The sequence below is a fragment of the Lolium perenne genome, chromosome 3, assembly GCF_019359855.2.
Source record: "Lolium perenne isolate Kyuss_39 chromosome 3, Kyuss_2.0, whole genome shotgun sequence".
In the NCBI taxonomy this organism is placed as follows: domain Eukaryota; kingdom Viridiplantae; phylum Streptophyta; class Magnoliopsida; order Poales; family Poaceae; genus Lolium; species Lolium perenne.
Genome location: NC_067246.2, coordinates 238052322 through 238071005, shown reverse-complemented (window position 1 = coordinate 238071005; position 18684 = coordinate 238052322). Strand labels below are relative to the sequence as shown.

At 44.5% G+C, this 18684-nt stretch overlaps 1 protein-coding gene across 1 annotated transcript; it reads right to left on the bottom strand.

Moving 5' to 3' along the window:
* Positions 1-8169: 8169 nt before the first annotated feature.
* On the bottom strand, positions 8170-10224 carry LOC139838554 (uncharacterized). The gene is made up of 2 exons (XM_071828399.1): positions 9697-10224; positions 8170-9618 (listed from the first exon to the last, which is right to left on the bottom strand). The coding sequence occupies exons 1-2, from the start codon at positions 10107-10109 to the stop codon at positions 8643-8645; spliced, it is 1389 nt and encodes a 462-aa protein (XP_071684500.1). The 5' UTR covers positions 10110-10224; the 3' UTR covers positions 8170-8642.
* Between the last annotated feature and the right edge of the window lie 8460 nt (positions 10225-18684).

Below are 18684 nucleotides of genomic sequence, written 5' to 3'. Positions count from 1 at the left end.
TGGCTCGTCGACGCCTTCACTTTCGTCCTTTTTGTAGCCGAATTCTTCGGTCTCGCACGGGATGCCTTCGGCTTCGTTTCCACCGCTGGGACATCACCGGTGGCCGCCACGGCACCGGATTGCGGGACCACATGTGTTCCCGCGCGCCGCCGCTTCACCACGCTCGTCGACGAGACCGTGGTTGATACCTCTGCATGGGTCGCAGGGGTGGCAGGGGTCGCCGGGGTGATTGGTGGAGCGGCGGAAGCTCCGGCAACCGCGGGAGAGCGTGGCAGTGCCTGCGAGGTAGCAACGGTGGTCGACTGGGTCGATTCGAGACTCAACATGGAGAAATCGGACGACGGCGGCGCAGAGGAAGGTTAGGGCGCACAGATCGGCGGCGGCGACGGTTGGGAGGAGCTGAAACTTCTCTCGCGCGCGAAGTAGGGATTCTGTTCGCGTTGCGTTCGGTTCGCTCCGTCGGCCCTAACAAATACAGGCCGAGTATGGGTTTCGGTCTCAGCTTGAAAAAATATTTTCAGTTTTGACTCGTTTACGGTCACTGATCAGCGCTATTTTTCAACCCGAACCCGTAAACTGGCGCTTATTTTTCGATTTTTGGCTTTTTACGGGCTATGCTAGAGATGCTCTAATGTGATGATAAATCAAATTGTTTTAAAGGCGAGTACTACTACTGCAAACTCCTATAAGTACTGATTTACCGTTTTCCCCTACTTATTTCTCCTACGAGAGCATCTCCAGCCGCGTCACCCAAACAACGCCGGATCGAGCGTTTGGAGGACGTGTTTTGTTCATGCCACGTTTGGGGGATGTCGCTCCCAAGTCGTGTCCCCCAAATGTTGTCCCCAAACTTTTTTTATAGGGTTTACGAAAACACAACCATTTATTAAATATAGCATACAAATAAATATGGTTGTCGATATTGTTTTCAAATTAAAATACAATAAACAATAAAACAACTAAAAAAATGTAATAAATGGGGCTGGATCAAGGTGCTGCAGCATTAGCTGATAATCTTTTGATCCTCCACATATGCTCAACGAGATCATTTTGAAATTTCTCATGAACATTGTTGTCACAGATCTCTGCGTGCATGACGAGGAAATCAACAAAATCTGCAAGCAACTCATGATCAACCTCCGCAAGAGGGCCCTGACACTCATAGGGACACACATGTGTCCTGGCATGATTCTTGTGATCATCCTCGATGATCATGTTGTGCGTGATCACACAAGCCTGCATCACCTCCCACATTTGGTCGTGAGACCAGCTTAGAGCAGTGTACCGGACAATTGCAAATTAAGCTTGAAGCACATTAAATGCCCGCTCGACATCCTTCCTGCAAGCCTCATGTCGTGAAGCGAAGTGGCAATTCTTCTGACCCGATGGAGCTGAGATTGTTTTGACAAAAGTGGCCCATTTTGGATGTATACCATCAATAGCCTTTTGTATATTGGTGGCCATTGATGTCATAGTTGCATGGTGGAGCATGCCCTTCCACTAGTTTGCTGAACACCGGGGATTGCTGCAACACGTTGATGTTATTATGTGATCCCGCCATGGCAAAGCAAAAATGCCAAATCCACAGGTCATAATCTGCCACAACTTCAAGCACCACACTGCAATATTTATGACGCCCTTTGTATATACCTTGCCAGGTAAACGGACAGTTCTTCCATGACCAGTGCATGCAATCGATGCTTCCAAGCATTTCAGGGAATCCTCTGGCAACATTTTGTGCCATGATCCTTGCAGTCTCTTCCTCAGTTGGCCATCTCAAGTAGTATTTGCCAAACTTTCCCACCACAGCTCGGCAAAACTTGTACATGCACTCAATGGCAGTAGACTCACTCATGCGAAGTTAATCGTTATGTGTATCAGTAGGTGCTCTGTATGCAAGCATTCTCATGGCGGCGGCACACTTCTGAATCGACGAGAACCCGGCAAGGCCTACAACGTCATGCTTGAGCTTGAAGTAGGGTTCGAACTCTCGAACGTCGTGGAGGATATTCATGAACAAACCCTTGCTCATCCTATACTGGCACCAAAAATTGCCAACATGTGTTGCCCCATCTGCGAAGTAGTCGTTGTGCAGCATGGTATGCCCCTCCATCCTCTGTCGGCGCTTCGACTTCTTTCTCCCCGGCTTAGATCCTCTGAGGCGCGGCCTCTTCCTCTTCTCCGCATCGGCGTCAATAATGTCCTGGAGGAACGCGATGATCAGCAAATGTTCCCGGATGTCGTCGGAGGAGGCTTGCTCGTCCTCCTGCAGTCGTACAAGCATCTCATCGTCGCTATCCATGTCTAAAGCAAAATTAATGGTTAAAACTATGCCACGGCATACGAGGCAACAAACAGTGGCCAATCGCGCCTACCTGACAAGTCGTCGAACACCTTGTGTGCGCGGATGTGGGGCGGATTCGACGTCCCGTTCTGGGACGCGCTGGCGAAGCGGCGGCGGCGAAACGGTTGGTGAGAGAGCTAGCCGCGACGACGGTGCCGACTCTCAGAAGAGATCAGCCGGCGAAACGGCCGGCAAATCCAACGGCGGTGGAGGGGTGGGAGGCCTGGGAGGGAAGGCGCGACGAGATATAAAATGCGCGAACCAACGGTTATGGAAATAGTCGCCGACATGTGGGAGCCGGCCTCATTTTACGTTGTGTCCGGCGTGCCCGAAGCGTCCCCTATGTAGCGGGGACAGGCTCGGGACGCTGGACACCGTATCGGACCACATCGGACAAAAAGAAGCATTAGGACACACGGTTGGAAGCATATCTTTATCCGGCGCGCCTCAAGTCTCTTTGGAGGACGCGGCGGGAGATGCTCTGAGTATTGACCAAACATTTGTTTACTCAGATTCAGTACAACAATCTCGAGAAATGCTGTGAAGGGAAAACTAAAATCTACATGTGGTATTGTTTGTATTAACACTCGCTTGGCGCAATCTTCATTGCACGCTTGCTGGCTGATGGCATTATCCTATTGTCAAGCTATTAGTTCATGTAGCACGTTTGTAAATAGCAACAAACAAATTACTTTGATTTACTTTATGCAGAAACCATTTGTCAGGGACTAGTATTGTCATGGAATAGTGGGTTATTAGCTGTTAGAGTAGTATCGGTATTCCACCTATATTATCACGTTGTAGTTGGTTAGGTCTATATAAGTCTACCCTTTATCTCCTTGCAATCAATCAAAAAATATGAACCCTAATTTTGCTTTTCTTTTTTGCAATTTATTTTTTATATAGTCCATACAATTTATCATTTTGGTATCAAATTCCTCTCAAATCCCCCTTCTTGATAATCCTCTTCTGATCAGATCCATCGGGATCCTGACAAAGTGGCATCAAAGCGAGTCCATCAATCGAACCTGCTCCCACCCCCCCCCCCCTTCGTCTCCGATTCGCGATTCGCCACCATCTTCACCTGATTCACGTCCATGGTGACCATGCCTACCCCCTTCTTCCCCATCACAGTGGTTCCCCCGCTCCCGTGTGGCTACGGAGCAGCAGCGTACGCCCCCAACAGCTTTTCCTCCACCGTCGCCTAACCTACTTCTTTTTCCCAGCAGCTACCATCCCTCCCCTATCCCCTTCTACAGCAACCCACCCGCATTTCTCTACGCCGCAACCTATCCCTATATGCCTCCCGCCTCCGCGTACGCGCCCACCTTCCTAGAACCCGCAGACGGCTTATCCCCAAATTGGCCACCGCCTGTTTCGTACCCGACTCCCCTCACCATGAACTCCATCACATCTGCCAATTCGTTTGTTTTCCTTCCGTCGCCAGCCATGACCCCTCCGTCGCGCCCCTGCTCGAGGTCCACGACCCCAATGGCATATCATCCTCATCTAGCGACCTGAGATCGATGCTTTCCAGAGCCATGACAGGGACAACACCGTGCCAATCCTCGCGGACGTCTTCGGCCGCACTCTTGAGGTGACCTCACATGCTCACTCAAGGTTCTCTAATATGGATGCAGCAGCAAACTCGGCAAAATCTCCTTTAGTTTCCTTTGGGTGAATCTTTTACTGCTCCTACACCACTGTGTGTTTCTGCTCGTGCAATGAGCGCATCAACTGCCATCAGCGCTACTGCTTATGTCGCTCGGCATGTGTTTGGTGAAATACCAACACCAAGCTCTTGGCATGGAACACACGCTGCAACACCTAACTATTGTTATGGGCATCAAACACCAGTTCAGCGTTCATCTATGCAAGATGGAAACACCAAGCTCAGCTGCAATCATCAGTCTTTTACACCTCCAAGGAATGACCAACTTTCAGAAAAGGAGACATGTTCTGGGAAAATCCATAGTTGAACCGGCGGGCATGTGAACCTGGCGGAAAGCGGGCTACCATTGGTCCAGGTGTGTGGTGGGCTCCACACAACAGTTGAGGAATTTTTGGAGATAAAGAGATACAGATACAATACATAGGAGTGGTCCACACTGATGAGAGAGAGAGAGAGCAGCACGGCGGCGGATCCCCAAATCATGTTCCCTCTCTCTCCTTTGTACTCCACATCACCTCTCCGTGGCCGAGTTCGGGCTCGCCGACGACATGGCTGACCTTCTCGCGCTCGCCGACGTCGTGGCCGACCTTCTCGGGCTCGCTTCGCGCTAGTGCCGGCGTTGCGCGCCCGAGGCGGCGGCCGAGCGGAAGCTCAACGCGGGTGTCCTGGCGCTCATCTAGGACGTGGAGAACGAGCTCAGCCACGGCAGTGGGCAGCTGTTCCGGGCGTGGTCCAGCGCGACATGTTCTAACGGTAGGCCAGGCGACCTGCAGAGCGACGTTGGACCACGGCGTCCGCAGCCGGCGCGTGCACAGCGGAGAAGTTCACCGCGGGGAAGGCGTACACCGCGTGCTCGGACCTGCCGCACCTGGGGTCGGTGAGGTTTGGGTGAGGTTTGGGTGGCGCCGGGGCGGAGCTCGGCAAGGTCGGGGCAAAGCCGGGTGAGTTCAGCGCGGGGCGGTGGCAGCGGAGCTCGACGAGCAACCAGCTCAGCCGACATGGCCTCCCACGTCGCCGCCGCGCTCACCGCGGTGGCCGCGGAGCTCCACGAGCAGCCAGCTCAGCCGCCATGGCCTCCACGTCGCCGCCGCCCTCACCGGCGCCGCTCGACGTGGACGATGGTATCGGGCCTGCGCTCGTGCGCTGACTCCGAAACGGGGTCGCGTCGTACGAGCGATGCACCAGCGCTGGGCTACGCCGACGGGAGCAGGGATACGCCGGCCGCGCCACCGCAGGGCGTCGCGCTGCAACTCTACTGCGCCACCGCCGCGAGTCGCGCTGCTCCACTACTCCTCTGATGCTGCGCGGCCATCTGCAGCGGCCCTCCCACGCGCCGTACGGCTGGCCACGGTGGCGACCGGAGCTTCCGTCGCGGGGCGCTCCAGCGCTCCGTACGACTTCCCAGACGGCAACGAGCTCCTCTGCGCTCGTGTGAGCACTGTCGCTGTTGCAGCTCTGGTCTACTATGGTACCATATACTTCATTAACTGCCTTTGGCCCACACATGTATTCTATCAATTTGTTGCTGCTATACGCAAAACTCACCTGCAAGCAGCGGACCCACCACAAGCTCCCGGACCAATGAAAGGCCAAGTTGCCCCAGGATCATATGCCGCCGAGTTCCATTAGTTCACTCTCGCATGTTTTGTCACTAAAGCACAGAGTATCCGTGATATGATGACGCAGATTCAGACTGAAAGGTCCGGAGAGTAAGCAACTTACAGCATCACGACCTAACCCTTCCACTCGAGACAATAAACATGTCAGATGAAATGCCATTATATGATGTGTATGCTGAAGAAGAAAATATTTGTTCGATTGGTTCCTGTAATGTTTCAGATACCAACCTTGTCATTCAGCAAGATGGAGAGGGCAAACCAGAGATTGAACATACTCCCAAGTACTTCAGCAACCCATCAGAAAATGAGATACAACAGCCTCCAATGTCTGCTACTGCTACTCACCAAATACTGTTTGAGACATCCGAGAGAACGCCAAATTCTAATGTGTATGAGAAAGAAGATATTGCTTGCCTGAACATTATCTCAGATGTGTTAGATTTCACTCTTGAGCTGCAGCACCAACATGATGAGAGGGCATGCAAATGTCCAGTTCTAAAGGCTTACTATACAGATGTCACAAGGTCCAGCCATGTCAGTATTGAGCATAGTATGAGTGAATACAGGCTATAGTGGGATCCACGAGCAGATACAATTCTGAGTTCAACATTGACTAGAGATAATGTAGGTTTGTGTCAGACCTCGGTAGCACCAAGAAGTACTGTTTTTATGCTCAACGATGTGGTTATTAGCAAAGAGAATCCAGTTTGGTGTACCCAAATTTGGTGTCCCACAACGATGCTACTGTGGAGTGCCATCAAGGCTGATAAATCATGGAATCCAATTTTTATGGGATCGAGGCATTTTGAACCAAATGGATAGTATGCCATTACTACTGGTGGTATATTCAGTTTCACGAATAAGATGAAACTAGATACTGGACTGCTATGTTGTGTGTTTCAACAACACCCCAAATAATGCATTCATCGAAGAGGCTGCAAATTTTACATTTTCACATGGTCCTGGCATCTTATATGAGCTACGGTGGTTGATCAAAAGGACTGGATATTGATCAAAGGGACTGGATATGTATTGAGACATCTATTGGCTGTGAAGTTTGGTACTCACAATTACACTTACTTCATTGATACTGCTGCCAGTATGTGTTGGCCTCCTGCAAATTCAGTTCAGCAAAGAAGAAACATTGCAGCGTTGCTTCCTTTTCATTAGTGCATATTACTAAGCAGTAGGGACCCTGGAATTGCAATTTCCTCATACATGTATAACTGGCTGGAAATGAAAGCGGTGAAGACATCAACTTGGTTACAAAGTCCATTACCAATGAACAAAACCTCTTCCATTTGGGATCCTGGTATTGAATCACTCTATTTTTCATGCAACCGGCTGAGCATAACAGAGCTGATTCAGATTAAGGGTTGGATTAGTATGGCATATAGTGGCATCTCCTTATCTCAATATCCATACTTCTTGATATTCCTTCATGGCCAATTGGAGTTTGTCCGTCACCAAGGTGTCCATGAGACTGACAGTACAAAGCATTTGCTGCCATCTTCACAGATATATCAGTACAGGGAAATGGATATTATCTTCATTATGTTTCTACCTCCTGATAAGGTGAATGAAGTCTAATGAATAATTGATAATTATAAAAGTTTCTGAAGAAACTTGTCCCTCAAAGGGGGGAGTAATGTCAGGGAATAATATGGTTATGGAATAGTGGGTTATTAGTTGTAAGGGTAGTATCGGTATTCCACCTATGTTATCATGTTGACGTTGGTTAGGTCTATATAAGACTACCCTTCTATCCCCTTGCAATCAATCAAGAAATATAAACCCTAATTTTGCTTTCCTTTCCTGCAATTTATCTTTTATTTAGTTCTTGCAATTTATCATTTTTGTATCGAATCCTCTCAAATGTCCCTTCTTGATAATCCTCTTCCGGTTAGATCCATCAAGATCCTAACACCATTTTTATGTTCATTTCATTATGTGTCGGTTTTATGGGAGTTCTGATGGATTGACAGCTGTAGGTGTGGATATTGTGTGGCAAATTTCAGCTTTCCTTGATACAGAGTATATGTAGTGTTCGGCTTTATATTTCTTCGGACATCTCTTCCAATGGCTAATGAACCAGTACAATGTGTTAATGTCACCTTTGATATATTATCTTAGTGTTGTCTTTTTAATATGTTTATCTATAATTGCTACGGCGTGCAAGCGCACAGCAACCTTCGCCTTCCTACCTAGTTCGTAAAGATTGTGCTCCGATAGCTCAGATCAGGATAACAGCGGACCAATTCAAAATAAAGGGCTCGATGTCAAATTTTGGGACAAACAAAAAAGTAACTATCTAGTGGTGGTGTATTGGAACAAAAGAAATGTAGCTCGGTCAGTTCTGCATCATCCTTAGTCCCTTACTGCCAACTGATCATTTCCAAGAAAAAGAATACTCATAGAGAGAGACAAAATTATGCAGAATTCTATTCGGTCGAGCCAACTCGCCATTTACATCTCAGGCTACCATAGCAGCTTGTTTGGCATAGCTGAACTGTAAAAGCAACTTGCTGCAGAAATAAATAAAAATAACGGCGCCAGCATTGATCGATATTTTCTCCATTTTTTAGCACAATATGGAACAATGTGTTAACACCGCCCGATCACCTCCTCACAAAACCCGTACAAAGACAATGTGCATAAACAATTGTAGCTAGCCTTTCATGGCCAAACCCCTTATTGCACTAGACTTAGCTAAATAGACGATTACAACGATGTATGCATGGCTGGTGGATTCAATATGCATATTAAGCAGCACAAGTCAGCCATACATAACTCTAGCTAGATGCATACACCCAGATAGTAGCTAACCAAGTGCACACTGCACAAGCATGCATGCTAAACTATGAATCGTCAACAACAGTATTGGACAAAGATAGACAGTCAACCAGGGTATGCGGCCGTGGCACCGAGCTACCGGGGAGTTCGATGCTTCCATCTCCGAGATGATATGCTCCAACTTGTAACATATCTCTCTCGGAGAAGTCAAAGCTCAAGTAGATGCTGTCAGCACTAATGGAGCCAGAGGGGAAAACCTCTGGCGACAAAGAGAGGGAGCAATACATGCCCATGAAAATCGCACGACCTTCACTGCCCAAGCTCTTGACCGGGAGTAGTGTCCCGGTGTCCAAATCCACTCGATACGTGTCGTACCGTCGACCCGATTCATTCCCGGTGTCAATGGTCCTCTGCGACGGTGCACCAGCATCAGCTCCCCACAATTGTTGACGATATGCACACTGTCAGCAATTGGCGAGACATGCATATTCTTCAGCTTGGCAGCCACCTTCAGGCGTGGCATATCTGGATCGGGTTCCAGCACCATGACACCATTGCGGGTAACACAATAGAAGCGGCCAGCAAACATTAGGGGTGCAGATGTGATGCCATTACACTCGTATTGTAGCAAGGTCCAGTTGTCGTCACCGGGCTTGGCTATGCCAAGCATGCATAGCCTACCGAAGCACAGCACGAATGCAGAATCATAATAAGCAACGCCAGAGCCCCACGCTGCGAAGTAGTCGTTGAAATGGGGATTTTGCTCCAAAAGGCAGCGGTGGTCCTGTGGGGGCACTAGCGTGGTGATTGGTGGGAGCTCAGTGAGGTGGCGGGTGAGTGGGTTTAGCAGGCGGATGTGTTTGCGGTCATGGAGGAGGACAAGGAGGCCCTCAGGGGTGAGGGCGAGCAGCTCATGGTCATGGAGCTCCGGGATATATATCTGGACGCACTCACCGGTAGATGTGTTGAGGAAGCTGCGGCGCTCCGGCGCTGCGAGCTCCTCCCGAAGCATGGTCCACCTCCAGGGATGGAACTGGCGGTCCAGGCCACTGTGCGTGCGCGGTTCGGGGGAACACTGCCGCCACGGGCGGCACACAGCGCGGAAGCGCACATAGTCAGCGACGTCATATGCAAGCACGCGCTCGGCGATGAGCGCTGAAGGGCCATCATCAAGATTAGCCCAGTCCCTCCTGCGAGGTTGGCAAATCAGGCCGGAATCACAATCATCGCTGTTGTAAAGAAGAGGAAGTGCTTCTGACTGCACATACCAGTTGTCGTTATTATAATCAGGAGAGGGGACTTGATCGCGGGAGACCGCGCAGAGACGTGCCTGCTGCTTCAAGCCCAAATTGGGACGGTGGTGGTTGATGGAGCTCGGCCGCAGAGGACCCCAAGTCGTCTTCTTGGCCCGGCGAGAGGGGATATGAGCGGTCCTCCTCCTCCTTGGATGCTTCGCCCAGCGAATATGGGATCCTGCACCCGCAGCGGCTTCCAATCCGACAGCCGAGATGTCGATCTGAGCTGCTATTCCTGGCCGCTTCGTCCGAACGACTCGGGACGCCGCCGATGGTCGCGCGGCGGCTTCTAATCCGACAGCCGAGATGTCGATCTGAGCTGCCCTCCTTGGCCGCTTCGTCCGAACGAGTCGGGACGCCACCGATGGTCGCGTGGCGGCTTCCATTCCGACTGCGCGCCGCCGCCGAAACGAGAATGGGGAACAGGGTCTGTTCGAAAGGGAACGGAGGAGAGAGAACGGTGGAATAGGGTTTGCTTCACCGGTGGGCCTCTTTAATGGGTGGGAGGGTCGTGGACTTTTCGTATTCAGGTGCGGTCCAGCCCTCTGGTATATATCGATGTGGGACTAATAATATTGACAGGCGTATATATAAATAGAAACAGAATTCGAATACTCCAGCGATCCGTCCAAAAGGCGGGCTCCAACGCGCGGCCGTGGCCGTGGCCGTGTGTAATTCGGTTGGTCCGTTGGAATTTTTTTTTTTTAGATAGAAGGCACATAAGTGCCCGACTTTAAATTAATAAAGCCCAACGAGTTCACAACCATACGAGTACAATGCTGCGGCATACAGCTTAGCCAAAGTACGGCATACATCTTCAAGAGAAACCCTAGGATATTATTTCAGACCATCCCTAGAGAGAGAACCCAATTATATTAAACCTAGATATTGATGATCACATCATTCTCTATGGAGCCTAAACTTAGGTTAGTGTTGAAGTCCTTCCCAAATGAGAGAGACCATTCATACTAATCCTAGCTTTACCTAATTAAGAATAAAGGACAACACTTGAACTAAAGTATTAGGAGATTAACCATTTCATCTTGGAGTGGTGAGACAACCTAATATTACATGGAATAAGACTATATCCATGGATTGATAAGGAAAGGAGGAGATTAATTCAACCAAGATAGCCAAGTGGAGTGTTAGACTAAATACCTATTGAGATATTGTGAGTATACCATAAACCCTAGAATAACTATACCTATATGAGAGCTCAAGCTTTGGTGTTATACTCAAGATAGATGAGGCAACACCTGAATTGAAGGGAGAGAACTATTCTTTAACCAGATGATCATATCATCATTGTTTAAGTAGAACTATAAGTTATTATCTCAGGCATTCTCCTGGGATAGAAATTATTGAGGTAACCCTATCCATTCAAGATAGTAAAAGAAAGAAACTATATTTAGTTGATCAAGACAATACTCAATCTTGAGAGTGAGAAACCTAATTTAATGAGAGATACCTTAGGAAGCCAAACCTTGATCATTATAAATTGAGTGATGATCATAAACCCTAAGAACCTGAGGTAAGGATATTAAGAACAAGTGGATCATGCCTAATCCATAACCGTGCTTTGGAGAAATAGGAGAATAATCCAACTTTAACACTTATATGATTAGTAGATATTAATCAAGACATGAAATCATAGGAGATCACTAATAAGCAACCCTAGACTTATATCTCAATCCCAACTTGTGAATCACTTGGTGATTATAAGTAGAATCTTACCACATCTATATTTCATTCATTCATCAATTAAAGAACCTAAGAAAATCTTAGAGTCAAACTCTATACCTTGTATGGTGAGAAACCATTCATCACTATAACCAAAGTTAACTATAAAAAGAACCATAACCACTTTAGTTACTTTCTTAATAGAAATAAGATAGAATCAATTCTCAAATCCTTAGTAATTAAAGAAGAACAGAAACAATTAAACAAGTAACCATATTACCTTGGTTAGGGAAGATTAAACCCTAGCAAAGGCAATATGATGTCATCTCAACTCTACAAACTAAAATTATATCTCAACCCTAGTTTATGTATCACTATGGTGATCCTAATATAAACCCAGGTCATAATTGAGATTCAAACCAATTGCCATTAGGTAAACATAATTAGAACCCCATAATTGCACTCTAATTAAAACCTATACTTAATTTGGAGCATAAGATAAACCTCATTTAAAACCTTTTAGTTAAACCATGTGTGGTGATCAACCAATTGACTCAATAACCAAGACCCAACTATGAGGAGAGTAATACCTACTCTAAGGATTTGAAGGTGTTATTAAAATACAATAATAGTGCTAACCTTAAAATAGGGCTATAATTAAACCTGCAAGATCTTAACAAACCAGTATTCACATAAGATCATGTGCAAGTGACCCATTCCCCAAATGGAAATCAAGTCCTAATACAACCTCTGAAATACTTTAAGTTGAAAGTATCAACCTGAAGGAGATATGCCCTAGAGGCAATAATAAAGTGGTTATTATTTATATCTTTATGTTTATGATAAATGTTTATATATCATGCTATAATTGTATTAACCGAAACATTAGTACATGTGTGATATGTAGACAAACAAAGAAGTCCCTGGTATGCCTCTTAACTAGCTTGTTGATTAATGGATGATTAGTTTCATAATCATGAATATTGGATGTTATTAATAACAAGGTTATGTCATTGTATGAATGATGTAATGGACACACCCAATTAAGCGTAGCATAAGATCTCGTCATTAAGTTATTTGCTATAAGCTTTCGATACATAGTTACCTAGTCCTTATGACCATGAGATCATATAAATCACTTGTACCGGAAAGGTACTTTGATTACACCAAACACCACTGCGTAAATGGGTGGCTATAAAGGTGGGATTAAGTATCCGGAAAGTATGAGTTGAGGCATATGGATCAACAGTGGGATTTGTCCATCCCGATGACGGATAGATATACTCTGGGCCCTCTCGGTGGAATGTCGTCTAATGTCTTGCAAGCATATGAATGAGTTCATAAGAGACCACATACCACGGTACGAGTAAAGAGTACTTGTCAGGAGACGAGGTTGAACAAGGTATAGAGTGATACCGAAGATCAAACCTCGGACAAGTAAAATATCGCGTGACAAAGGGAATTGGTATTGTATGTGAATGGTTCATTCGATCACTAAAGTCATCGTTGAATATGTGGGAGCCATTATGGATCTCCAGATCCCGCTATTGGTTATTGGTCGGAGTAAGTACTCAACCATGTCCACATAGTTCACGAACCGTAGGGTGACACACTTAAAGTTGGATGTTGAAATGGTAGAACTTGAATATGGAATGGAGTTCGAATATTTGTTCGGAGTCCCGGATGAGATCCCGGACATCACGAGGAGTTCCGGAATGGTCCGGAGAATAAGATTCATATATAGGAAGTCATATTCCAAGTTTGGAAATGATCCGGTGCATTTATGGCAGGTTCTAGAAGGTTCTAGAAAAGTCCGGAAGAATGGCACTTTGGAAAGTGGAGTCCCGAAGAGACTCCACTTGCATGACCAGCCAACCCTAAAGGGGAGGAGTCCAAGGTGGACTCCCCTAGGGTGGCCGGCCAGCCCACCTCAAGGAAAGGTGGGAGTCCCACCTTGGGTAGGACTCCCTCCTTGAGTAGGTTTCCCACATATGGGAGGTTTTAGTGTTGGGGTCTTATTCGAAGACTTGGACTAGAACTCTTGGGGCTTCCACCTATATAATGAGGGGCATAGAGAGGGGGCTGACCACTTCAAGCCTCAGCCTTGGCCGCACCCCTTAGAGGGCCGGCGCCCAAACCCCCTCTCTCCCCAAACCCTAGCGGTCTCTCTCCTCCACCATATCCCGCACGCTTAAGCGAAGGTCTGCCGGATTTCTCCACCACCACCGACACCACGCCGTCGTGCTGTCGGATTCAAGAGGAGCTACTACTTCCGCTGCCCGCTGGAACGGGGAGGTGGACGTCGTCTTCATCAACAACCGAACGTGTGACCGAGTACGGAGGTGCTGCCCGTTCGTGGCGCCGGAACCGATCGTGATCAAGATCTTCTACGCGCTTTTGCAAGCGGCAAGTGAACGTCTACCGCAGCAATAAGAGCCTACTCTTATAGGCTTTGGAATCTCTTCAAGGGTTAGTCTTAATCATCCCCTCGTTGCTACCGTCTTCTAGATTGCATCTTGGCTTGGATTGCGTGTTCGCGATAGGAAAAATTTTGTTTTCTATGCAATGTTATCGTACAGTGGTATCAGAGCCGTGTCTATGCATAGATGGTTGCACGAGTAGAACACAATGGTTTTGTGGGCGTTGATGCTCTTGTTATCTTTAGTTTGAGTACTTTGCATCTTTGTGGCATAGTGGGATGAAGCGGCCCGGACTAACTTTACATGACCGCGTTCATGAGACTTGTTCCTCGTTCGACATGCAACTTGTATTGCATAAGAGGCTTTGCGGGTGTCTGTCTCTCCTACTATAGTGAAGATTCAACTTACTCTTCTATTGACAACACTAGTATCACCGTTGTGGTTCATGTTCGTAGGTAGATAGATCTTACTCGAAAACCCTAAACCACGTAAAATATGCAAACCAAATTAGAGACATCTAACTTGTTTTTGCAGGGTTTGGTGATGTGATATGGCCATGATATGATGATGAATATGTATGAGATGATCATTATTGTATTGTGGCAACCTTGCAGAGCCTTATGGTTGTCTTTAATTTTCATGTTGAGTAGTATTTCAAAGTAGTTGTAATAGTTGCTACATGAGGTGAACAACCATGAAGACGGTGCCATGAATCTTGACGCTACGCCGACGATGATGGAGATCATGCCCGTTGATGATGGAGATCATGTCCGTGCTTTGGAGATGAAGATCGAAAGCGCAAAGACAAAAGGGCCATATCATATCACATATGAACTGCATGTGATGTTAATCCTTTATGCATCTTATTTTGCTTAGATCGCGACGGTAGCATTATAAGATGATCTCTCACATTAATATCAAGATAATAAAGTGTTCTCCCCTCGTATGCACCGTTGTACAGTTCGTCGTTTCGAAGCATCTCGTGATGATCGGATGTGATAGACTCAACGTTCACATACAACGGGTGTAAGCAATGTTGCACACGCGGAATACTTGGGTTTGCTTGACGAGCCTAGCATGTACAGACATGGCCTCAGGACAACGGAAACCGAAAGGTTGAACACGAGTCATATGGATGATATGATCAACATGTTGATGTTCACCATTGAAGCTACATCATCTCACGTGATGATCGGTTTTGGTGTAGTGGATTTGGATCGTGTACCACTTAACAACTATGAGGGATGTTGTATTAAGTGGGAGTTCATTAGTAATTAGATTAAAACATGAACTAATTATCATAAACATAGTCTGAGTAGTATTTTGTATTAATTTTGTAGTATTGACATCCGTTTTCTACCATGCGCTAGTCTTGTTATTGAGATAGAAATACTGTTAAAATCTGACAAGAAACTTTACGGATTGGTACCGTATTGTTAAAGAATCAAGAATTGATTAAGTCCTATTGCAAACTTTTAGTAAACCTCACATTGTTGATTCAAAGAGCTATGGTTTCAATTAGTACCTAAAGTTATCTTGTCTCCGTGAAACTTGAAGTTCAAATTTGTTTGAAAAGTAAGGAGCTGAAAATTTAGTTTTCAGAAATAATCAAGGTATGAGATATAAGTGATATCTAAGACCTTATTGCAAGATGATAGAATATAATTTGGTGAGACTACATAAACTCATAAGTTTTATGGGAATGTACGAAGGTTGAAGACGCAAGGCGTCACAATCCTCCAACTATTGGGGCACTAACAATATTCGCATATCCATGAAGTGACCATCCTTAATATGCACCATTGCTAAGACTCGTCGTTTCGAAGCATCACGTGATGATCGGGTGTGATAGATTCTACGTGTGCATACAACGGGTGCAAGCTAGATTTGCACATGCAAATACCAAGGTTAAAACTTTACGAGCCTAGCATGTACAGACATGGTCTCGGAAAGTCGTCATGATATGATGGATAAAATTATGAGTGAAATTGTTCATCATATTACAAAGTTACTAATAGTGAAATCTGGAACACTTGTCATATGATGATCAACTTCAATGTAAGAACCTCAAGGTTATTGGTATTTGACCAACAAACCTAGAAGTTAACGATGTTGAAGTGTTTTTCTGAATAATGAGGAAAGCTAAAAGAGAAACTGCAAAAGATATTTTGGCAAAAAGAAAAGACTAGAAAGTCTAGCTCAGGTGTATATAAATGATATACATGTTATGGTTGTATTCCTAGTTAAGTCACACTTTGAAATTCTTGGGTATTAGTACTATATTGGTTGGTATGAAGTGTCATACAAAACAACGCAATACAAGAATACAATGGCCTAAGTGACTGACAAGGAATATGATAGGAGTGCACGTCTGGAACAAAAATAAAGTGTTATTGTGTTCATCGTTGGCATTCTATCTAGCCCTTAGAATTTATAATAAAGAACTTAATAATTGTTATTTTGCTCTGGTCAAATAAAAACAATGAGTTGTTTAAATTATGACATTACTCCATGTACGATGGATAAGTTATTATAAATCTTAATGGTGAAACACACATACATAACACTGACGCTAAAAATGCCATAAGGCAAATGATTTGAATTCCACTTATTTGTGGAACCGCAATTTAGGTCATGTTAGAAAGGATCGCATGAAGGAACTCCGTGCAAATGGATTTTTGGAGTCATTCGATTTGTTGAATCATTTGGCACTTGCAAAATCTTTTCTAAAAGGTAATGACTGAAATACCGTTCATAGGCCGAAGAGTTGAACGGGCAACTAACTTAGTGAAAACATACATAATGATATATGTGGTTCATCAGGCATAGTTGTGTGCGGAAGATTCTTCTACTTCATGAAAACTTTCAAACAATGAATTGAGTATATATGTGGATATATTCAATAAGGAAAAGTTTGAAATATTTGAATAGGATTCAAATAAATTTCAGCATGAAGTGGAAATCATCGTAATAGAAATCAAATATCTATGATTGGATCATGGTGGAAATATTTGAATTACGAGTTTTAGCGAACATCTAAGAGAGTTATGAAATTGTTCTACAACTTACGTTTCTTGGAGTATCATAGTGATGATGAAGTATCCAAGAGATATATCCAAACTTTGTTGGATCAATGATGAGATAAAATATTGATGCCATTATATTTTTGTGGATTATGCTTTAGAGACTACCGCTTTTACACTGAATAGAGCATCATCATGATCCGTTGAAATGACACCATACAAGTTATGGCATGGGTATAAACCCTAATAGTCAACCAAAATCGGATGAATGTCTTTGTTGGTTATCCCAGAGATTTAATTGGGAATTCTTCCCACGAGACAAAGACAAAAGTGTTTGTCAATGTTTCTTATTTTCGAGAAATTGTTTCGAGCGAAGTATTTGAGTGGGAGGACAATATAATTTGATAAGGTTTATGAACCTGAGCATAATGATCAGAGTAGCGCAGCATCGGAATTGGTTTCGGAAGCGGCCACGACGATCATGGCTCTCATGACTACAAAGTGTTTTAGCCATGGAGATCGAAGTACATATTGAACCTTGTAGGTATGGTTTACTTTGTGATCAAATAAATGATTTGTGGACAAAGGATTGATTTTGAACAATAATAAACCAACTACAAAACAAAGAAGTTATGATGGGCCCTGACTCCATTAAAATGGCCATGCGCCATGAAATCCAAGATAGATGAATACTTTATGAAAGTAAATGGATCTATGAAATTGATAGACTTGGATGAAATATCCTTGAAGAAAGCTTGACTTATCGAAAAATTGTTTACGACAAAAGTTCAAAGAGTTGAATACGATAAGATTAGATCTTCCGTAGCAATGCTTATAGTCTATGTGGATTATTCTAGTAATCACTACATATTTCTTTTATGAGATATGCTAGTAGGATGGCAAAATACACTACTTAACAGAAGTATGTATACAAGATACAACCAAGAGTTTTGCTGGTCCGTGGAATACTAGATAGGTATACAAGCTTCAATTGGATGAAGTAAGTATCACGGAGTTGGAATCTTCACGAGATGAAATAGTCAAAGAGTTTTTTATTTCATCAGAGACAATGAAGAGGCTTGCATTTGCAAGAAATTAAGTGGGAGCGCTAAGACACATTTATAATACTTTATGCAGGTGACATATAGTTGGTTATAAATGATGTAATTATATACTTGATTAAAAAGGTTTCATTGAGAATTAACTTCAATGAAAGGATATGTGTAATATCCCAGGTATTGGGGTTACAAAAATAGAGGAAACAGAAGTGTGCATTGCATTCATGCATAGAAAATCCAGGGAATTTTCGCGCTTTTGTTTAAAACTGTCAAAGTGATCGAGATTTCTCTTGCATCGGTGGAATTGAGTTAGTCATCGATGTGAGTGCGACAAATTTCGACATGACGTTTGTGAATTCATGTGTTTTTGGGAGAACCAATTTGAATTCAATCAAATATGGATAATATGAATTCAAATAGAAATTGAATTGAATTTGAATTCCAAACTACAACAAGAAATACCATGTGTAAAAGTAAGCACATTTGATAATTCCAAAAGAATAAGTAATTTAAACTTTACTACAAATATCAGTACCAATTATTTACATGTCACATAAATATAAATAGAGAATGATTACAAAAGGAAAATAAAAGAAGACCTAAATCTAAATCTTCTCGATCTTCTTATTCTTTATCTGCAAAACAAACAACAAAGAAAAAGGAAATTGTTGGGTGAATATTAAAATGTTGCCATCATCCATGATGAGGCATTTTAATGTTGGAATCTAGCTAATGGGAGTCAAGAACTAATCTTGATTCCCAAATAGTGATTAGAGGGAG